This window comes from Mya arenaria, chromosome 14 (genome assembly GCF_026914265.1).
Source record: "Mya arenaria isolate MELC-2E11 chromosome 14, ASM2691426v1".
NCBI classification, from domain to species: Eukaryota; Metazoa; Mollusca; class Bivalvia; order Myida; family Myidae; genus Mya; species Mya arenaria.
In genome coordinates, this window is record NC_069135.1 from 43,778,662 (window position 1) to 43,803,807 (window position 25,146).

Genomic DNA, 25,146 nt, shown 5'->3' on the forward strand with positions numbered 1-25,146 from the left:
TTTTACCACGAGCGCTCGGCACCACATTTGCCACAACATGTACCAGGAGCGCTCAGCACAACACTTGCCTCAACATTTACCTCGAGCACTCAGCATAACACTTGTCTCAACATTTACCACGAGCACTCAGCACCACACTTTCCCCCAACATTTACTACGAACGCGCAGCACCACACTTGCCTCAACATTTACCACGAGCGCTCAGCACCACACTTGACTGAAAATTTACCATGAGCGCTCAGCACCACACTTGCCTCAACATTTTCCACGAACGCTCACCACCACACTTGCCCAACAGTTACCTAGAGCGCTCAGCACCACACTTGCCACAACATGTATTTACCACGAGCGCTCAGCACCACACTTGTCACAACATGCATTACCACGAGCACTCAGCACCACCCTTGTCACAACATGTATTTACCACGAGCGCTCAGCACCACAATTGCCCAAACATTTACCAGGAGCACTCAGCACCACACTTGTCTCAACATTTACCTCGAGCACTCAGCACCACACTTGTCTCAACATTTACCACGAGCACTCAGCACCATACTTGTCTCAACATTTACCACGAGCACTCAGCACCACACTTGTCTCATCATTTACCACGGGCGCTCAGCACCACACTTGTCTCAACATTTACCACGAGCACTCAGCACCACACTTGTCTCAACAATTACCACGAGCACTCAGCACCACACTTGTCTCAACATTTACCTCGAGCACTCAGCACCACACTTGTCTCATCATTATCACGAGCACTCAGCACCACATTTGCCTGAGCATTTACCACAAGCACTCAGCACCACACTTGTCTCAACATTTACCACGAGCACTCAGCACCACACTTCTCATCATTTACTACGAGCACTCAGCACCACACTTGTCTCAACATTTACCTCGAGCACTCAGCACCACATTTGCCTGAGCATTTACCACGAGCGCTAAGCACCACACTTGCCTGAACATTTACCACGAGCACTCAGCGCCAAACTTTCCTCAACATTTACCATTATTTAGATATTCAGCTAGCATCAACTTGAAGGCAATGATTATAATGTATAAAACAATTATCGTATCAACTTATTAATTAGATTCAACTACCCGATATTCACGAAGGCATTCGCCATAGATGTCTGAGACCCCAGATTAAATGTTAGTTGTTTAATTATTCATAAAGTTAATTACTTCACTTTCAACCTATTAGGATAGCTCGTTCAATTGATAAAGAAATCCGCGAAACTCTTATACAAGTTGCAATTCTACGTCACAATTCAGAGTTGCCAACCTGACATGGAATGATCATTAAGACTGGAGATGGCATTAAATACGGTTAATAAATCGTTTGTATTTGGATCAGTTTTAGTATAGATGGAAGATTTCCATTTCCGCTTAACAAGACAAGGTGAACAAATATGCTTGGAGGTAGAATCAATTAAGCAGGACTAATAGCCTGCTATGTCATACAGGCATTGATTCGATCTTTATTAAAGAGCAATTTAGTAACTTGATATGGCAGAAATATAGAATGCATTGTTCTCTGTGTCGAGAAGTGCATGCTTTGATTGACCAAGTGATATCACCCGCGTTTAAGTAAATTAAAGATAGTATAAGAAAAAGGTTAGTGACTAAGAAGGGGCACAGCGAGAGCTTTTTTTACTTCATAGCTTGTTATTGACTTCAACATCCAGTCTAAGGAAGGGATATAAACAAAGTACTATGTAATGATATTGTTCTCATGTCAGACTTTTGCAATCAAAGCATAAGACGTATAATATACGCAACCCCAACAGTTAACGAACCTCTTAAATTATTTAGATATACCAAAAGACGTTAAAAATTGGTACAAGTAGCTCCCTTGCCTGGCGCTTGGCATTTAAAGGGTAGTGCTTGGAAAAGTGGTGTACTCAGTACTGGTTTAACCCAGGAAAGTTGTACCCCGTGTATCGGTGCTTTACACCGAGCACGTAAAAGAACCAAGGGGTCTCTTCGAAAAAGAGCTAGGGTATCGCACCCGGACTTCCTTGTATCCCACCACTGTCTCTTCAGCGTGCTGTCCCTTCAGCAAAAACAAAGGACCCCATTGGAAATAAGTGCTTGCACTTTCATGGGTTATCCTTGACCGCAAGGTCTGAAGAAATACACATACACACATAGGTGCATCACTGTGCGCATTTTGGTCACCGGAACCCTCGGTTACCAACATCCAATTGATGATGTCTTAACACACTTAGGCAATATGAGATGTATTTAAGATGGCATCCAAAATGGCCGCCAATATTTTCAATTGTACATTATTCGTCCAAGAATGTGCATATACATTTACATTTAGTTTGAAATCATTCCATTTTGGTTTAACATAATATTTCTTTAAATATAAGGTTTCTTGCCTTGTCCCTGCAGTTACCCTTGTATTAGAAATGTTATTCTAGTCCATTGTTCGCAGAAAAAATGTGCATGCTATGTTTAAAAATAAAACAACGGAAAATGAAAATAAACCGTTATTAATTAATCAGTAAAAATATTTCGTGTATTTGCGGAAATTATTTCATAATTCATTAAATGCCATTACGTGCTTATGATGGCTAAATGTGCTTTATTAGCCTAGACAAAATGACAAATTTTATGATACATTATCTGTATTATTTCGTTAAGGAGTAATTAACAATGATGTTTATTGCAATTAGTTGGTTTATCCGGCAATATCATCCTGTTTTATCTGGTGAAATGTTTCTCTAAATTACTTTTAACTCCTTTGATTAAAAATTTATTTTAGAATGAAGCTTGCTTGATTATTTTACGATAGTAATTTACGATTTCATAATAATGACTTCTAAGAAATAAAAACACCAAATAAGTGCGCGAGTAGTTATAAAGTAGAAACAAACAACTAATTTTCGTGAATGTTTGCGTCAAAAGTAACGAAATTAATGTTATGGTAAATTGGGAAGGACAATATCGTAATCATTAAATTAATATGAATACAATGCGTCTAATTCCCCCGCCGGGAATACTAAAGCACATTCATTTGCATGTTTAATAGGTGTTAAATTATTGTTTTTTAAATTTGTACGTGCTGTTGTCGCATACATCGCTTTCCTCGTGTTAACGTACATGTCACTCTAATGTCAAGATGTTATTACAGAATATTCAGAAAGCAATTGCCCATGTGGACAAAAAGTTAACGTTTTGGGCTGGAAAAATGTAGTTTTTTTCTGACCATGCCCATATTGTACAACACCTGAATGAGGGCTTATTCGCATTGTTAAGATACAGTTTTAAACACGCGTTTGCCCAATGTGTACGTACTGCTAGGGACGTGGTCCAGTGGTCAATGTTTTGATCGGAGATACCCCAAAATGTTTCAAAATTGCCATATTACCGTCATATAAATACGAGAGTGTGTATGTGCTCTTAATTCTTTCGCAAACGTTAAATCGCTTACCCGAGTTTGTTTTACGTTATCCCTTTAAACACGTTTATGGAAAAAATGCATCTATTGTATGAATCCGTTAGCAATGTTACTACACATTTATCTACTGAAATTAGTTCATTTTTATCTCAAGAATTGAATAATCAACTTTATGTTTCCGAATTGCTTAAAGATGCACCCTTACTCCAAAATAAGATTTCCCACAATTAATATATTGTTTTAATATTCCAAAAAGGATGAATAAATGTCAAAACAGTGGATCTTATGAAGGATACTTTGAAATTTAATTTAGTTTGAAAGAAATGAACATAAAACACGCTATTTCTACCATATGAGACTATATTAGACTACAGTAAATCTTTTAGCATTCACCAATCATTTAATATTTTTGCGCTTTCTGCTATTAAATTCACGGTTACGATCTTGTTATCTGTAGTTAATATTTTCCATAAATGCATTATTTAGTAAGTAGTTTAAGGTTTATCAGTCATAATTTATGTTTGTTAGACATGTGTATGTATCGATTTTGAATAAGAGTGTCACTTTAAATATTTTTTCTTGCGTACCACATTAAGTAAATTCTATTTTATTTGTGGGTGTCCATTGGAACATAAATAAATAGTATTAAAAACCTGTGCAAATTAATTATCTATAACAATAGCTTATTTTGTAAATACATGCAAATGTGCTAATGAAAAAAATGCAACTTTCAAGTTAGATGTTATCGAACAGCAATTTAGAGAGAAATTTCGCATATACAGTCGAAACTCGTTATGTCGATTTTGTCGGGACCTAGGTGAAAAAATCGAGATAACGAACATTCGACACATCCGAATTTCAAAAAAAATATTACCAATCCCTACACATTTTTTTTTAGTTTGATTTATGTACGTCATCCGACTTCTGCAACTGTCAACTGTCTTGTTTCCGTCATGAAAACAGCAAACGTTTTATTGAAAAAAAGTGAAAAAAAATGAATTATTTGTGTTAAATCTATTTAATTCATTTATGGATTACACAAAACATATATAAATACACAATTGCATGCACTTGTTCATTGTAAGACAAGCACATATGACATCAAGTTAAAATAGCAAATGCCTGTTTGTGTTTTACATGCAGTAAAGCGAAATTTCTTCGTCATGTAACTTTCAATGTTTTCGAAATTTCCGATGATATCATCGGCGTTCTTGTGCGTTTCAATGAAAAGCTTGAGCAATAAATCTCTCCTTAATCAAAATATAAACAAACAACTTTAATTATTCACACTTACCAATTAATCATATCTTATTATGACAGTATGTTATTTTGATACGCACGGTAATTTGGCGACATGCCGCAAACCGTCATGAATATTTCGCACCCACAACTCGATCTACAGTTCGACATATGAAACAATGTGTGAAATTCGACCTCAGGGACTGAAATAGGAGGTCGACATAGCGAAATAATCGAGATAGAAAAATCGACACAAGCAAAAAAAATGTATATAGAATAAGAAGGAATAAATTCGGGACCGGAGAAAAAAGTCGACACAACCGGAAAGTCGAGATATCCGACGTCGACATAGCGAGTTTGGACTGTTACTTCATATTTCATATATCTTCAAATTTCAACAAAAAATATCCATATTTAACCCGATTATCGTTTCACTTTAATGTTGGGTGTGATAAAACTTATAGAATTCATGTTTCAAACACATGCCTTTAATGCAGAAAAGTGCCAACTGTTTTCTAATGTTAATGAGATAAACAAAAGAGTTCAACTATTAATAAAATAAATATAAAGCATTCTAGTTTTTATGAGGATTCTTGTTCACTTCAACGACAAAAAATATGACAATCAGGGCAATATAGCTTAAGTTGTACAGCTGACTGTTGCGAAGTACTGAAAATCAGGCGTAGTCGAAAGGGTAGCCACTCGAAATGAATTTAATCTTAAATGAGGTATTTTATATCTGCAGCGTCCTTAGTACCAGACCTAGTTAAACAGCGCTCGGCACCACACTTGCCCCAACTTTTCAAGAGTGCGCATCACCACACTTGCCTCAACATTCACCACAAACGCCGGGCACCACACTTGCCCAAACATTTACCACAAGCGCCGGGCACCACAATTGCCCCCAACAATTACCACAAGCGCTCAGCACCACACTTGCCTCAACATTTACCACGAGCACTCACCACATCACTTGTCCAAACAGTTACCACGAACTCTCAGCACCACACTTGCCCCAACATTTACTACGAGCGATCACCACCACACTTGCCCCCAACATTTACCACGAGCGATCACCACCACATCAATTGCCCCAACAGTTACCACGAGCGCTCAGCACCACACTTGCCACATCATATATTTACCACGAACGCTCAGCACCACATTTACCTGAGCATTTACTACGAGCGCTCAGCACCACACTTTTTTCAACATTTACCACGAGCGCTCAGCACCAAACTTGTCTCAACATTTACCACGAGCGATCACCACCACACTTGTCACAACATGTATTTACCACGAGCACTCAGCACCACACCTGCCCCAACATTTACCATGAGCACTCAGCACCACACTTGTCTCAACTTTTACCACGAGCGCTCATCACCACACTTGCAACAACATGTACCACGAGCGCTCAGCACCACACTTGTCTCAAAATTTACCACAAGCACTCAGCACCACACTTGTCTCGACTTTTACCACGAGCGCTCGGCACCACATTTGCCACAACATTTACCACGAGCGCTCAGCACAACACTTGCCTCAACATTTACCTCGAGCACTCAGCATAACACTTGTCTCAACATTTACCACGAGCACTCAGCACCACACTTTCCCCCAACATTTACTACGAACGCTCAGCACCACACTTGCCTCAACATTTACCACGAGCGCTCAGCACCACACTTGACTGAAAATTTACCATGAGCGCTCAGCACCACACTTGCCTCAACATTTTCCACGAACGCTCACCACCACACTTGCCCAACAGTTACCTAGAGCGCTCAGCACCACACTTGCCACAACATGTATTTACCACGAGCGCTCAGCACCACACTTGTCACAACATGCATTACCACGAGCACTCAGCACCACCCTTGTCACAACATGTATTTACCACGAGCGCTCAGCACCACAATTGCCCAAACATTTACCAGGAGCACTCAGCACCACACTTGTCTCAACATTTACCTCGAGCACTCAGCACCACACTTGTCTCAACATTTACCACGAGCACTCAGCACCATACTTGTCTCAACATTTACCACGAGCACTCAGCACCACACTTGTCTCATCATTTACCACGAGCGCTCAGCACCACACTTGTCTCAACATTTACCACGAGCACTCAGCACCACACTTGTCTCAACAATTACCACGAGCACTCAGCACCACACTTGTCTCAACATTTACCTCGAGCACTCAGCACCACACTTGTCTCATCATTATCACGAGCACTCAGCACCACATTTGCCTGAGCATTTACCACAAGCACTCAGCACCACACTTGTCTCAACATTTACCACGAGCACTCAGCACCACACTTCTCATCATTTACTACGAGCACTCAGCACCACACTTGTCTCAACATTTACCTCGAGCACTCAGCACCACATTTGCCTGAGCATTTACCACGAGCGCTCAGCACCACACTTGCCTGAACATTTACCACGAGCACTCAGCGCCAAACTTTCCTCAACATTTACCATTATTTAGATTTTCAGCTAGCATCAACTTGAAGGCAATGATTATAATGTATAAAACAATTATCGTATCAACTTATTAATTAGCTTCAACTACCCGATATTTACGAAGGCATTCGCCATAGATGTCTGAGACCCCAGAATAAATGTTAGTTGTTCAATTATTCATAAAGTTAATTACTTCACTTTCAACCTATTAGGATAGCTCGTTCAATTGATAAAGAAATCCGCTAGCATCAACTTGAAGGCAATGATTATAATGTATAAATCAATTATCGTATCAACTTATTAATTAGATTCAACTACCCGATATTCACGAAGGCATTCGCCATAGATGTCTGAGACCCCAGATTAAATGTTAGTTGTTTAATTATTCATAAAGTTAATTACTTCACTTTCAACCTATTAGGATAGCTCGTTCAATTGATAAAGAAATCCGCGAAACTCTCATACAAGTTGATATTCTACGTCACAATTCAGAGTTGCCAACCTGACATGGAGTGATCATTAAGACTGGAGATGGCATTAAATACGGTTAATAAATCGTTTGTATTTGGATCAGTTTTAGTATAGATGGAAGATTTCCATTTCTGCATAACAAGACAAGGTGAACAAATATGCTTGGAGGTAGAATCAATTAAGCAGGACTAATAGCCTGCTATGTCATACAGGCATTGATTCTATCTTTATTAAAGAGCAATTTAGTAACTTGATATGGCAGAAATATACAATGCATTGTTCTCTGTGTCGAGAAGTGCATGCTTTGATTGACCAAGTGATATCACCCGCGTTTAAGTAAATTAAAGATAGTATAAGAAAAAGGTTAGTGACTAAGAAGGGGCACAGCGAGAGCTTTTTTTTTTACTTCATAGCTTGTTATTGACTTCAACATCCAGTCTAAGGAAGGGATATAAACAAAGTACTATGTAATGATATTGTTCTCATGTCAGACTTTTGCAATCAAAGCATAAGACGTATAATATACGCAACCCCAACAGCTAACGAACCTCTTAAATTATTTAGATTTATCAATGCAATCGAAAGCCTTCCTTTAAAACATGTTTTAAGACCGTTCTGCTTCTTGTGCCTTTTAACGAGTTGGGCATTGGACTACTAGGTGCATCACTGTGCGCATTTTGGTCACCGGAACCCTCGGTTACCAACATCCAATTGATGATGTCTTAACACACTTAGGCAATATGAGATGTATTTAAGATGGCATCCAAAATGGCCGCCAATATTTTCAATTGTACATTATTCGTCCAAGAATGTGCATATATATTTACATTTAGTTTGAAATCATTCCATTTTGGTTTTACATAATATTTCTTTTAATATAAGGTTTCTTGCCTTGTCCCTGCAGTTACCCTTGTATTAGAAATGTTATTTTAGTCCTTTGTTCGCAGAAAAAATGTGCATGCTATGTTTAAAAATAAAACAACGGAAAATGAAAATAAACCGTTATTAATTAATCAGTAAAAATATTTCGTGTATTTGCGGAAATTATTTCATAATTCATTAAATGCCATTACGTGCTTATGATGGCTAATTGTGCTTTATTAGCCTAGACAAAATGACAAATTTTATGATACATTATCTGTATTATTTCGTTAAGGAGTAATTAACAATGATGTTTATTGCAATTAGTTGGTTTATCCGGCAATATCATCCTGTTTTATCTGGTGAAATGTTTCTCTAAATTACTTTTAACTCCTTTGATTAAAAATTTATTTTAGAATGAAGCTTGCTTGATTATTTTACGATAGTAATTTACGATTTCATAATAATGACTTCTAAGAAAAAAACACACCAAATAAGTGCTCGAGTAGTTATAAAGTAGAAACAAACAACTAATTTTCGTGAATGTTTGCGTCAAAAGTAACGAAATTAATGTTATGGTAAATTTGGAAGGACAATATCGTAATCATTAAATTAATATGAATACAATGCGTCTAATTCCCCCGCCGGGAATACTAAAGCACATTCATTTGCATGTTTAATAGATGTTAAATTATTGTTTTTTAAATTTGTACGTTCTGTTGTCGCATACATCGCTTTCCTCGTGTTAACGTACATGTCACTCTAATTTCAAGATGTTATTACGGAATATTCAGAAAGCAATTGCCCATGTGGACAAAAAGTTAAGGTTTTGGGCTGGAAAATGTAGTTTTTTCTGACCATGCCCATATTGTACAACACCTGAATGAGGGCTTATTCGCATTGTTAAGATACAGTTTTAAACACGCGTTTGCCCAATGTGTACGTACTGCTAGGGACGTGGTCCAGTGGTCAATGTTTTGATCGGAGATACCCCAAAATGTTTCAAAATTGCCATATTACCGTCATATAAATACGAGAGTGTGTATGTGCTCTTAATTCTTTCGCAAACGTTAAATCGCTTACCCGAGTTTGTTTTACGTTATCCCTTTTAACACGTTTATGGAAAAAATGCATCTATTGTATGAATCCGTTAGCAATGTTACTACACATTTATCTACTGAAATAAGTTCATTTTTATCTCAAGAATTGAATAATCAACTTTATGTTTCCGAATTGCTTAAAGATGCACCCTTACTCCAAAATAAGATTTCCTACAATTAATATATTGTTTCAATATTCCAAAAAGGATGAATAAATGTCAAAACAGTGGATCTTATGAAGGATACTTTGAAAGTTAATTTAGTTTGAAAGAAATGAACATAAAACACGCTATTTCTATCATATGAGACTATATTAGACTACAGTGAATCTTTTAGCATTTACCAATCATTTAATATTTTTGCGCTTTCTGCTATTAAATTCACGGTTACAATCTTGTTATCAGTAATTAATATTTTCCATAAATGCATTATTTAGCAAGTAGTTGAAAGTTTATCAGTCATAATTTATGTTTGTTAGACATGTGTATGTATCGATTTTGAATAAGAGTGTCACTTTAAATGTTTTTTCTTGCGTACCACATTAAGTAATTTCTATTTTATTTGTGGGTGTCCATTGGAACATAAATAAATAGTATTAAAAACCTGTGCAAATTAATTATCAATAATTATAGCTTATTTTGTAAATACATGCAAATGTGCTAATGAAAAAAAATGCAACTTTCAAGTTAGATGTTATCGAACAGCAATTTAGAGAGAAATTTCGCATATACAGTCGAAACTCGTTATGTCGACTTTGTCAGGACCTAGGTGAAAAAAATCGAGATAACGAACATTCGACACATCCGAAATTCAAAAAATATATTACCAATCCCTACACATATTTTTTTTAGTTTGATTTATGTACGTCATACGACTTCTGCAACTGTCAACTGTCTTGTTTCCGTCATGAAAACAGCAAACGTTTTATTGAAAAAAAGTGAAAAAATTGAATTATTTGTGTTAAATCTATTTAATTCATTTATGGATTACACAAAACATATATAAATCCACAATTGCATGCACTTGTTCATTGTAAGACAAGCACATATGACATCAAGTTAAAATAGCAAATGCCTGTTTGTGTTTTACATGCAGTAAAGCGAAATTTCTTCGTCACGTAACTTTCAATGTTTTCGAAATTTCCGATGATATCATCGGCGTTCTTGTGCGTTTCAATGAAAAGCTTGAGCAATAAATCTCTCCTTAATCAAAATATAAACAAACAACTTTAATTATTCACACTTACCAATTAATCATATCTTATTATGACAGTATGTTATTTTGATACGCACGGTAATTTGGCGACATGCCGCAAACCGTCATGAATATTTCGCACCCACAACTCGATCTACAGTTCGACATATGAAACAAGGAAACAATGTGTGAAATTCGACCTCAGGGACTGAAATAGGAGGTCGACATAGCGAAATAATCGAGATAGAAAAATCGACACAAGCAAAAAAAATGTATATAGAATAAGAAGGAATAAATTCGGGACCGGAGAAAAAAGTCGACACAACCGGAAAGTCGAGATATCCGACGTCGACATAGCGAGTTTGGACTGTAATTTCATATTTCATATCTCTTCAAATTTAAAAAAAAATATCCGTATTTAATCCGAATATCGTTTCACTTTAATGTTGGGTGTGATAAAACTTATAGAATTCATGATTCAAACACATGCTTTTATGCAGAAAAGTGCCAACTGTTTTCTAATGTTAATGAGATAAACAAGGGAGTTCAACTATTAATAACATGAATATAAAGCATTCTAGTTTTTATAAGGATTCTTGTTCACTTCAACGACAAAAAATATGACAATCAAGGCAATATAGATTAAGTTGTACAACTGACTGTTGCGAAGTACTGAAAATCAGGCGTAGTCGAAAGGGTAGCCACTCGAAACACTTGCCTTAACATTTACCAAAAGTGCTCAGCACCACACCTGTCTCAACATTTACCATGAGCGTTCAGCACCACACTTTCCCCCAACATTTGCTACGAACGCTCAGCACCACACTTGTCTCAACATTTACCACGAGCGTTCAGCACCACACTTTCCCCCAACATTTACTACGAACGCTCAGCACCACACTTGTCTCAACATTTACCACGAGCGCTCAGCACCACACTTTCCCCCAACATTTACTACGAACGCTCAGCACCACACCTGTCTCAACATTTACCACGAGCGCTCAGCACCACACTTGACTGAAAATTTACCATGAGCGCTCAGCACCACACTTGCCTCAACATTTACCTAGAGCGCTCAGCACCACACTTGCCACAACATGTATTTACCACGAGCGCTCAGCACCACATTTTCCCCCAACATTTACCACGAGCACTCAGCACCACACCTGTCTCAACATTTACCATGAGCGTTCAGCACCACATTTGTCTCAACATTTACTACGAGCACTCAGCACCACACTTTCCCCCAACATTTACTACGAGCACTCAGCACCACACTTGCCACAACATGTATTTACCACGAGCGCTCAGCACCACACTTTCCCCCAACATTTACTACGAGCACTCAGCACCACACTTGCCATAACATGTATTTACCACGAGCACTCAGCACCACACCTGTCTCAACATTTACCATGAGCGTTCAGCACCACACTTGTCTCAACATTTACCAGGAGCACTCAGCACCATACTTGTCTCAACATTTACCACGAGCGTTCAGCACCACACTTTCCCCCAACATTTACTACGAACGCTCAGCACCACACTTGCCTCAACATTTACCACGAGCGCTCAGCACCACACTTGACTGAAAATTTACCATGAGCGCTCAGCACCACACTTTCCCCCAACATTTACTACGAACGCTCAGCACCACACCTGTCTCAACATTTACCACGAGCGCTCAGCACCACACTTGACTGAAAATTTACCATGAGCGCTCAGCAACACACTTGCCTCAACATTTACCACGAGCGCTCAGCACCACACTTGTCACAACATTTACCACGAGCGCTCAGCACCACACTTGACTGAAAATTTACCATGAGCGCTCAGCACCACACTTTCCCCCAACATTTACTACGAACGCTCAGCACCACACCTGTCTCAACATTTACCACGAGCGCTCAGCACCACACTTGACTGAAAATTTACCATGAGCGCTCAGCACCACACTTGCCTCAACATTTACCACGAGCGCTCAGCACCACACTTGTCACAACATTTACCACGAACGCTCAGCTCAGCACCACACTTGTCACAACATCCTTTACCACGAGCACTCATTACCACCCTTGTCACAACATGTATTTACCAGGAGCACTCAGCACCACACTTGCCTGAACATTTACCACGAGCGCCAAACTTTCCACAACAATAACCATTATTTAGATTTTCAGCTAGCATCAACTTGAAGGCAATGATTATAATGTATAAAACAATTATCGTATCAACTTATTAATTAGCTTCAACTACCCGATATTTACGAAGGCATTCGCCATAGATGTCTGAGACCCCAGAATAAATGTTAGTTGTTCAATTATTCATAAAGTTAATTACTTCACTTTCAACCTATTAGGATAGCTCGTTCAATTGATAAAGAAATCCGCGAAACTCTCATACAAGTTGCAATTTTACGTCACAATTCAGAGTTGCCAACCTGACATGGAGTGATCATTTATACTAGAGATTGCATTAAATACGGTTAATATATCGTTTGAATTTGGATCAGTTTTAGTCTAGATGGAAGATTTTCATTTCCGCTTAACAAGGCAAGGTGAACAAATATGCTTGGAGGTAGAATCACTTAAGCATGACTAATGACCTGCTATGTTATACAGGCATCGATTCTTATCTTTAATGGCATTTTAGTAACTTGATATGGAAGAAATATACAATGAATTGCTCTCTGTGTTGAAAAGTGCTAGCTTTGATTGAGCAATGAATATCACCTGCTTTTGGTGAAAAATCATTCATTAAGAAAAATCTTATAGATTTATAAGGGGCACATCGAGAGCATATTTTACTTAAAATCATGTAATATAATTTAACAGCCACACCATGGAAGGATGGTAAACAAATTGTTATGTAATAATATTGTTCTCATGTCAGACTTTTGCAATTAAAACATCGGACGTATAATAGGCGCAACCCCAACAACGAACCTATTAGATCATTCAGATTTACCAATGCAGTCAAAAGCCTTCCTTGAAATAATAAGTTTTAATACGTTTTTCTTCTTGTGCCTTTTAACGAGTCGGACATTTGACTACTAGGTGCATCACTGTGCGCATTTTGGTCACCGGAACCCTCGGTTACCAACATCCAATTGATGATGTCTTAACACCCTTAGGCTAATATGAGACGTATTTAAGATGGCATCCAAAATGGCCGCCAATATTTTCAATTGTACATTATTCGTCCAAGAATGTGCATATACATTTACATTTAGTTTGAAAACATTCCATTTTGGTTTTACATAATATTTCTTTTAATATAAGGCTTCTTGCCTTGTCCTTGCAGTTACCCTTGCATTAGAAATGTTATTTTAGTCCATTGTTCGCAGAAAAAAATGTGCATGCTATAAAAAAAACCCACAAAAAACGGAAAATGAAAATAAACCATTATTATTAATCAGTAAAAATATTTCGTGTATTTGCGGAAATTATTTCATAATTCATTAAATGCCATTACGTGCTTATGATGGCTAAATGTGCTTTATAAGCTTAGACAAAATGACAAATTTTATGATAAATTATCTGTAATATTTCGTTAAGGAGTAATTAACAATGATGTTTATTGCAATTAGTTGGTTTATCCGGCAATATCATCCTGTTTTATCTGGTGAAATGTTTCTCTAAATTACTTTTAACTCCTTTGATTAATAATTTATTTCCAATGAAGCTTGCTTGATTATTTTACGATAGTAATTTGCGATTTCATAATAATGACTTCTAAGAAAAAAACACCAAATAAGTGCTCGAGTAGTTATAAAGTAGAAACAAACAACTAATTTCCGTGAATGTTTGCGTCAAAAGTAACGAAATTTATGTTATGGTAAATTTGGAAGGACAATATCGTAATCATTAAATTAATATGAATACAATGCGTCTAATTCCCCCGCCGGGAATACTGAAGCACATGTATTTGCATGCTTAATAGGTGTTAACAATATTTCTTTATGCATGTGTGTTTGTGATTTGCAACCATACTTAGACCAGTATGGTTATCATCTTATATTTGATCAAATAAACATTTTCCTTCGAACAGCAAATTAAAAAGAACACTTACGTCGATGATATCGTCAATCACAATTGATGGACGATTGTATATACTAAATAATTATTTTACGAATTTTAAATACGACGTTTACTATTTATAAACCTTCACCACAATTCAGCACTAACAGTGCTTGAAAAATCCTCTCTGCAATTCAGCACTAACAGTGCTTGAAAAATCCTCTCTGCAATTCAGCACTAACAGTGCTTTATAAACCCTCTCTGCAATTCAGCACTATCAGTGCTTTATAAACCCTCTCTGCAATTCAGCACTAACAGTGCTTTATAAACCCTCTCCGCAATTCAGCACTAACAGTGCTTTATAAACCCTCACCGCAATTCAGCACTTACAGTGCTTTATAAACCCTCTCTGCAATTCAGCACTAAAAGTGCTTATAAACCCTCTCTGCAATTCAGCACTAAGAGTGCTTTATAAACCCTCTCATTGATTCAGAACTAACAGCACTAACAATGCTTTATAATCCCTCTCCGAAATTCAGCACTAACAGTGCTTTATAAACCCTCTTCGCAATTAAGCACTAACAATGCTTTATAATCCCTCTCCGCATTTCAGTACTAACAGTGCTTAATAATCCCTCTCCGCAGTTCAGCATTAACAGTGCTTTAAAATCCCTCTCCGCAATTCGGCACAAACAGTACTTTCTAAACCCTCATCGCAATACGGCACTTACACTGCTTTATAATGCGTCTCCGCAATTCGGCACTAACAGTGCTTTATAAACCCTCACGGCAGTTCAGCACTAACAGTGCTGTATAAACCCTCTCCGCAATTCAGCACTTACAGTGCTTTATAATCCCTCTCCGCAGTTCAGCATAAGAGTGCTTAATAATCCTTCTCCGAAGTTCAGCATAACAGTGCTTTATAAACCTTCTCATTGATTCAACACTAACAGTGCTTTATAATCCTTCTCCGCAGTTCAGCATAACAGTGCTTTTTTAGCCCTCTCATTGATTCAGCACTAACAGTGCTTTATAAACCCTCTCCGCATTTCAGCACTAAGAGTGCTTTATAAACCCTCCCATTGATTCAGCACTAAGATTGCTTTATAATCCCTCTCTGCATTTCAGCACTAAGAGTGCTTTATAACCCCTCTCCGCAATTCAGCATAACAGTACTTTATAAAACCTCTCATTGATTCAGCATTAACTGTGCTTAATTATCCCTCTCCGCAGTTCAGCATAACAGTGCTTTATAAACTGTCTTCGCAGTTCAGCACTAACAGTGCTTAACAAACCCTCTCCGCAATTCAGCACTGACTGTGCTTTATAAACCGTCTCCGCAGTTCAGCACTAACAGTGCTTTACAAAGCATTGTTAATGCTAGGTTGCGGAGAGGGTTTATAAATATTGTAAGTGGTGGGTTACAGAGCGGGTTTTTAAAGCACTGTTAGTGCTAAATTGTGGAGAGGATTTGTAAAGCACTGTTAGTGCTGAATTGCGGAGAGGGTTTGTAAAGCACTGTTAGTGCTGAGTAGCGGAGAGGGTTTATAAAGCACTGTTAGTGCTGAACTGCGGAGAGGGTTTGTAAAACACTGTTAGTGCTGAATTGCCGAGAGGAATTATAAAGCATTGTTTGTGCTGAATTTCGGAGAGGATTTGTAAAGCCTGTTAGTGCTGAATTGCGGAGAGGGTTTGTAAAACAGTGTTAGTGCTGAGTTGCGGTAAGGGTTTGTAAAACACTGTCAGTGCTAAATTGCGGAGAGGGTTTGTCAAGCACTGTTAGTGCTGAATTGCGGAGAGGGTTTATAAAGCACTGTTAGTGCTGAATTGCGGAGAGGGTTTGTAAACCGTCTCCGCAGTTCAGCACTAACAGTGCTTTACAAGCCCTCTCCGCAATTCAGCACTAATAGTGCTTTATCAACCCTCTCTGTAACCCGCCACTAACAATGCTTTATAAACCCTCTCCGCAATTCAGCACTAACAGTGCTTTATAAGCACTCTCTGTAACCCACCACTAACAATGTTTATAAACCCTCTCCGCAACCTAGCACTAACAGTGCTTTATAAACCATCTCCGCAGTTCAGCACCAACAGTGCTTTACAAATCCTCTCCGCAATTCAGCACTAGCAGTGTTTTATTAACCCTCTCTATAACACTCCACTAACAATGCTTTATAAACCCTCTCCGCAACCAAGCACTAACAGTGCTTTATAAACTCTCACCGCAACTCAGCACTAATAGTGCTTTGCAAACCCTCTCCACAATTCAGCACTAACAGTGCTTTATAAACCCTCTCTGTATTCCACCACTAACAATGCTTTAAAAACCCTCTCCGCAACCTAGCACTAACAGTGCTTTATAAACTCTCACCGCAACTCAGCACTAACAGTGCTTTACAAACCCTCTCCGCAATTCAGCACTAACAATGCTTTATAGACTCTCGCCGGAACCTAGCACTAACAGTGCTTTATAAACCCTCACCGCAACTCAGCACTAACAGTGCTTTATAAACCCTCTCCGAAATTCATCATTTACAATGCTCTTTAAACCCTCACCGCAACTCAGCACTTACAGTGCTTTACAAACCCTCTCCGCAATTCAGCACTAACAATGCTTTATAATTCCTCTCTGCAATTCAGCACTAACAGTGTTTTACCAACCCTCTCCGCAGTTCAGCACTAGCAATGCTTTATAAATCCTCTCCGCATTTCAGCACTAACAGTGCTTTACAAACCCTCTCCGCAATAAGCACTAACAGTGCTTTATAAACCCTCTCTGTAACCCACCACTAACAATGCTTTATAAACCCTCTCCGCAACCTAGCACTAACAGTGCTTTATAAACTCTCACCGCAACTCAGCACTAACAGTGCTTTACAAACACTCTCCGCAATTAAGCACTTACAATGCTTTATAAACCCTCTCTGTAACCCACCACTAACAATGCTTTATAAACCCATTCCGCAACCTAGCACTAACCGTGCTTTATAAACTCTCACCGCAACTCAGCACGAACAGTGCTTTACAAACCCTCTCCGCAATTCAGCACTAACAATGCTTTATAAACCCATTCCGCAACCTAGCACACACAGTGCTTTATAAACCCTCACCGCAACTCAGCACTAACAGTGCTTTACAAACCCTCTCCGTAATTCAGCACTTACAATGCTCTGTAAACCCTTACCGCAACTCAGCACTTACAGTGCTTTACAAACCCTCTCCGCAATTCAGCACTAACAATGCTTTATAATTCCTCTCTGCAATTCAGCACTAACAATGCTTTATAATTCCTCTCCGCAATTCAGCACTTACAATTCTCTTTAAACCCTCACCGCAACTCAGCACTAACAGTGCTTTACAAACCCTCTTCGCAATTCAGCACTTACAATGCTCTTTAAACCCTTACCGCAACTCAGCACTTACAGTGCTTTACAAACCCTCTCCGCAATTCAGCACTAACAATGGCATGCTTTGGTTTTTGTTATCAGGGGTTCGAGCTTTTATTGGCCCTGCGTGTTCATACGCCGTGCAATCAGCAGGTCGGATGGCACAACATCTGCGTGTTCCCATGGTAACAGGTATGTAACTTTCTACAAGAATTATGACGAACACGTTAAATCCGCTGACATTTGATGCCGTATGTGCTTTTTTACCTCGATGCTTTTATTTGTCAATTGACAAATGTAATCAATTGTTTTATTTTGATACACTTTTGAAACCATAAAGAATAGGGCATGTGGGTTTCATAAAATGTGCCCTAATTATGATTCACATCTAACATCGAAAATTGCAAATATGTTGTTTTACTTGGAAGAGAAACACAAATTCCAGTGCGATTTGTCTTTTACCACAATTAAAATTATGTTTCATCTTTTCTTAACAATGTTTGAGCGTGTTCTAGTTAAACTCGATGGAATCTTTTCTTTACCTAAACTAGCTATATACTCGAGCTATTTTTGCAACCCTGAACTTTTAACTTCCGATATGGATAGGGCTTCAAATAACCATTTAAAATACTTGACCTTAGATCCATTTAGACACATTATACATATATATTGTATGTTCAGGTCTGGGTGATCTGGTCTTCAGAAACCCGGAGGTCGACGCCTACGACATGTTTGAGACAACTGCCATTTTGTCGTACAACACCAGGAAGCTCTCAGGTAAGGCAGCCATTTTGTCGTACAACACCAGGAAGCTCTCAGGTAGGGCAGCTATTTTGTCGTACAACACCAGGAAGCTCTCAGGTAAGGCAGCTATTTTGTCGTACAACACCAGGAAGCTCTCAGGTAAGGCAGCCATTTTGTCGTACAACACCAGGAAGCTCTCAGGTTAGGCAGCCATTTTGTCACACAACACCAGGAAGCTCTCAGGTAAGGCAGCCATTTTGTCACACAACACCAGGAAGCTCTCAGGTAAGGCAGCCATTTTGTCACACAACACCAGGAAGCTCTCAGGTAAGGCAGCCATTTTGTCGTACAACACCAGGAAGCTCTCAGGTAAGGCAGCCATTTTGTCGTACAACACCAGGAAGCTCTCAGGTAAGGCAGCCATTTTGTCGTACAACACCAGGAAGCTCTCAGGTAAGGCAGCCATTTTGTCGTACAACACCAGGAAGCTCTCAGGTAAGGCAGCCATTTTGTCGTACAACACCAGGAAGCTCTCAGGTAAGGCAGCCATTTTGTCGTACAACACCAGGAAGCTCTCAGGTAAGGCAGCCATTTTGTCGTACAACACAAGGAAGCTCTCAGGTAAGGCAGCCATTTTGTCGTACAACACCAGGAAGCTCTCAGGTAAGGCAGCCATTTTGTCGTACAACACCAGGAAGCTCTCAGGTAAGGCAGCCATTTTGTCGTACAACACCAGGAAGCTCTCAGGTAAGGCAGCCATTTTGTCACACAACACCAGGAAGCTCTCAGGTAAGGCAGCCATTTTGTCACACAACACCAGGAAGCTCTCAGGTAAGGCAGCCATTTTGTCGCACAACACCAGGAAGCTCTCAGGTAAGGCAGCCATTTTGTCGCACAACACCAGGAAGCTCTCAGGTAAGGCAGCCATTTTGTCGCACAACACCAGGAAGTTCTCAGGTAAGGCAGCCATTTTGTCGCACAACACCAGGAAGCTCTCAGGTAAGGCAGCCATTTTGTCGTACAACACCAGAAAGCTCTCAGGTAAGGCAGCCATTTTGTCGTACAACACCAGGAAGCTCTCAGGTAAGGCAGCCATTTTGTCGTACAACACCAGGAAGCTCTCAGGTAAGGCAGCCATTTTGTCGTACAACACCAGGAAGCTCTCAGGTAAGGCAGCCATTTTGTCGTACAACACCAGGAAGCTCTCAGGTAAGGCAGCCATTTTGTCGAACAACACCAGGAAGCTCTCAGGTAAGGCAGCCATTTTGTCGTACAACACCAGGAAGCTCTCAGGTAAGGCAGCCATTTTGTCGCACAACACCAGGAAGCTCTCAGGTAAGGCAGCCATTTTGTCGTACAACACCAGGAAGCTCTCAGGTAAGGCAGCCATTTTGTCGTACAACACCAGGAAGCTCTCAGGTAAGGCAGCCATTTTGTCGTACAACACCAGGAAGCTCTCAGGTAAGGCAGCCATTTTGTCGTACAACACCAGGAAGCTCTCAGGTAAGGCAGCCATTTTGTCGTACAACACCAGGAAGCTCTCAGGTAAGGCAGCCATTTTGTCGTACAACACCAGGAAGCTCTCAGGTAAGGCAGCCATTTTGTCGTACAACACCAGGAAGCTCTCAGGTAAGGCAGCCATTTTGTCGTACAACACCAGGAAGCTCTCAGGTAAGGAAGCTCTCAGGTAAGGCAGCCATTTTGTCGTACAACACCAGGAAGCTCTCAGGTAAGGCAGCCATTTTGTCGTACAACACCGGGAAGCTCTCAGGTAAGGCAGCCATTTTGTCGTACAACACCAGGAAGCTCTCAGGTAAGGCAGCCATTTTGTCGTACAACACCAGGAAGCTCTCAGGTAAGGCAGCTATTTTGTCGTACAACACCAGGAAGCTCTCAGGTAAGGCAGCTATTTTGTCGTACAACACCAGGAAGCTCTCAAGTAAGGCAGCTATTTTGTCGTACAACACCAGAAAGCTCTCAGGTAAGGCAGCTATTTTGTCGTACAACACCAGGAAGCTCTCAGGTAAGGCAGCTATTTTCTAGGCATGTCAAGGGTCAGATATTCTGATCAATTGGAAATGGCAGGTGGCTTTAAATTGATGCTAACTTCACAACTTACCAATTTCCAAGATTTATCCGATAAATTTCCGGACATTTTGGGCGAAATCTCATTCACAAAATGCCTAGAAAGTAAAGTTGTACAAGTTACCAGTATAATGACCATTTAGCCGAGAAAGAGGTTGAATTGACCGATGTGCCGAGAAAGATGAACCAATTACCAAAATGCCGAAAAAGTGGTAGAGTAATGAGCAATATGCCGAGTAAGAGATAGTTGTTAACATAATGCCGAGAAAGAGATAGTTGTTAACATAAGGCCGAGAAAGAGATAGTTGATAACATAAGGCCATATCTCTGAGAAAGAGATAGTTGTTAATATAAGGCCATATCGCCGTAAAAGAGATAGTTGTTAACATAAGGCCATATCGCCGAGAAAGAGATAGTTGTTAATATAAGGCCATATCGCAGTAAAAGAGATAGTTGTTAACGTAAGGCCATATTGCCGTAAAAGAGATAGTTGTTAATATAAGGCCATATCGCCGTAAAAGAGATAGTTGTTAACATAAGGCCATATCTCTGAGAAAGAGATAGTTGTTAATATAAGGCCATATCGCCGTAAAAGAGATAGTTGTTAACATGAGGCCATATCGCCGAGAAAGAGATAGTTGTTAATATAAGGCCATATCGCAGTAAAAGAGATAGTTGTTAACATAAGGCCATATTGCCGTAAAAGAGATAGTTGTTAATATAAGGCCATATCGCCGTAAAAGAGATAGTTGTTAACATAAGGCCATATCGCCGAGAAAGAGATAGTTGTTAACATAAGGCCATATCGCCGAGAAAGAGATAGTTGTTAACATACGGCCATATCGCCGAGAAAGAGATAGTTGTTAACATAAGGCCATATCGCCGAGAAAGAGATAGTTGTTAACATACGGCCATATCGCCGAGAAAGAGATAGTTGTTAACATAAGGCCATATCGCCGAGAAAGAGATAGTTGTTAACATAAGGCCATATCGCCGAGAAAGAGATAGTTGTTAACATAAGGCCATATCGCCGAGAAAGAGATAGTTGTTAACATAAGGCCATATCGCCGAGAAAGAGATAGTTGTTAACATAAGGCCATATTGCCGAGAAAGAGATAGTTGTTAACATAAGGCCGCGAAAGAGATAGTTGTTAACATTAGGCCGTGAAAGAGATAGTTGTTAACATATCGCCGAGAAATATATAGTTGTTAACATATCGCCGAGAAATATATAGTTGTTAATATATGTCCGAGAAAGAGATAGTTGTTGAAGTAGCAAATGCTTATACAAATCATAAAAATATCATATGAAGATAAGATTCGAAAATAGTACAGGATTCCAGAAAACAGATTTTAAACTTCTAACTTCCTGCAGTTTGACCCTAAACTGACAAAGCTGATATCACAATTCGTCAGTACTGACACCCAGTTTACAAGACGTGAAAGAATCTGTTCTTTTGTCAAATGCAATAACACTGAGGGGTATCGAGACCCTTTCTTAGCTGCACAAGTTTTGATTAACAGAAGTTTAAATTTGTATGTAATGTAACGTTGTAGGGATTTATGTGTTTTGAAAATGTTATACTATATTGTTAATATAAGGCCATATCGCCGTAAAAGAGATAGTTGTTAATATATAATTAATAATTAATTATACTATTTAAATATAATTTATGGTTAAGTTTTAAAATACATTTTTCAGTGTCCGTCCGAGCGCTTCTTCGGGATTGGAAATGGAGTCATGTGGCCATTATATACGACAGTTTTGAGGTCTTCTACCGGGAAATGGCCCCTGCTATGATAGAGGACTTCAAGAACGACCCAGACTTTCCTCCCCTATATCCGGTCAAGTTTGAGAGAAACAAGTATTGGAATGCCAAGGATTTGCTGCAGGACGCATCAGCGCATGCTCGAGGTATAGTCTTAAACAAAATCAAACATCACATAATGGAATGCTCGAAATATAGTCTTAAACAAAAACAAACATCACATAATCGCCATGCTCGAGGTAAAGTCTTAGACGAAATCAAAAATCAGTCTAAAAAAATAACAAACATCACATAATTGCCATGCTCGAGGTATAGTCTTAAACAATATCAAACATCACATAATTGCCATGCTCGAGGTAGTCTTAAACAATATCAAACATCACATAATTGCCATGCTCGAGGTAGTCTTAAACAATATCAAACATCACATAATTGCCATGCTCGAGGTAGTCTGAAACAACATCAAACATCACATAATTGCCATGCTCGAGGTAGTCTTAAACAATATCAAACATCGCATAATTGCCATGCTCGAGGTAGTCTTAAACAATATCAAACATCGCATAATTGTCATGCTCGAGGTAAAGTCTGAAACAATATCAAACATCACATAATTGCCATGCTCGAGGTAGTCTGAAACAATATCAAACATCACATAATTGCCATGCTCGAGGTAGTCTTAAACAATATCAAACATCACATAATTGCCATGCTCGAGGTAGTCTGAAACAACATCAAACATCACATAATTGCCATGCTCGAGGTAGTCTGAAACAACATCAAACATCACATGATTGCCATGCTCGAGGTAGTCTTAAACAATATCAAACATCACATGATTGCCATGCTCGAGGTAGTCTGAAACAATATCAAACATCACATAATTGCCATGCTCGAGGTAGTCTGAAACAATATCAAACATCACATAATTGCCATGCTCGAGGTAGTCTGAAATAATATCAAACATCACATGATTGCCATGCTCGAGGTAGTCTGAAACAATATCAAACATCACATGATTGCCATGCTCGAGGTAGTCTGAAACAACATCAAACATCACATGATTGCCATGCTCGAGGTAGTCTGAAACAATATCAAACATCACATAATTGCCATGCTCGAGGTAGTTTTAAACAATATCAAACATCACATGATTGCCATGCTCGAGGTAGTCTTAAACAATATCAAACATCACATGATTGCCATGCTCGAGGTAGTCTGAAACAATATCAAACATCACATAATTGCCATGCTCGAGGTAGTCTTAAACAATATCAAACATCACATTATCGCCATTGTTAAAGGCGTCATCCGTAACAAAATGTCCGTGGAAGGTGGAGTATCCAATAGGTTGATCAAGACAAAACCGTAAAAACAACAGGCATCTACAGTTCAAAATCCTATATATATAATTAAGACCCAAACCATTGAGCATATCACCGCACAGCACAATTGTTAGAAGGATTACTGCTTGTCGTCTTTCTGCTCGTCCGAACGTCTGACTGTAGACTAACTACTGTGTATGTTCATCATAAAAAACCATGCCGGATTTGGATGAAACTTCACGTGAGTGTTTGGTTCCAAACCTAGAGATGCATTTCGTCGTAAGGTTGTGCTCTGAGTACATATATATTTGCCCAGAGTAATAACAAGATAATGGTGCTTTCGCAATCTCCAGCCCCGAGACCGAATCTGAACTAATTTTACCTTTTGTGAATTATATCAATCACAGTTGTGCTTGAGGTCAGCATGGTTTGGTCGGAGCTTCTTTCACAGACTTTTAACAGTATAGTGCACATAGAGATACCCGCGCACATTTCATCATAATAACTGACCGCATTCATACGTGTGATTTATATCAAGCCTAGACGTACATGACGTCGGGAGGATTCGCTTTTTTACATAATTGAGTCCCTATTTTACAGTATAGTGAACATACAGATTCGTGTGCGCCCTTCCCCTTAAAGCCCTGGATGGAACTTATATCAAGCCTGGTGATGCATGCCGTCGACTGGTTTTGGTCTCAGTTATTTAACAGAGTTATGGCCTTTTTTACAATATAATGTATGAGGCAATTCCTGACGTTTGCAAATTTTATTTCTTAAATCCCTGTCCAGATGAAGATGAAACTTCACAGGATACTACATACTGGAAGGCAACAATTATTAACAACTTTAATCTGTTCAGATTAAAATTCAATCAGACTAACGGCACAAAAGAAAACACATGTTCCTACGGTGACGGCTAGAGATAATCGCCAACAGAATGGATTTGATGATAGAAAGCCGACTAGTGTTCATGTCATTGAGGGTTTCTTTATGAACTTGTGTTTGAAATAACGACAACTTGGTATAGCAATGCATGAATGACAGGCTCCTACAGAGTCCTT

At 39.1% G+C, this 25,146-nt stretch overlaps 1 protein-coding gene across 1 annotated transcript in view; it reads left to right on the forward strand.

Annotated features, from left to right (window-relative positions):
* Positions 1-25,146, forward strand: part of LOC128216163 (atrial natriuretic peptide receptor 1-like) — a 69,141-nt gene that overhangs the window by 9,459 nt on the left and 34,536 nt on the right. The window contains exons 2-4 of the mRNA XM_052922742.1: positions 18,262-18,351; positions 18,841-18,936; positions 22,691-22,903. Coding sequence (XP_052778702.1) covers positions 18,262-18,351; positions 18,841-18,936; positions 22,691-22,903 — 399 coding nt within the window. The remainder of the gene's footprint in view (positions 1-18,261; positions 18,352-18,840; positions 18,937-22,690; positions 22,904-25,146) is intronic.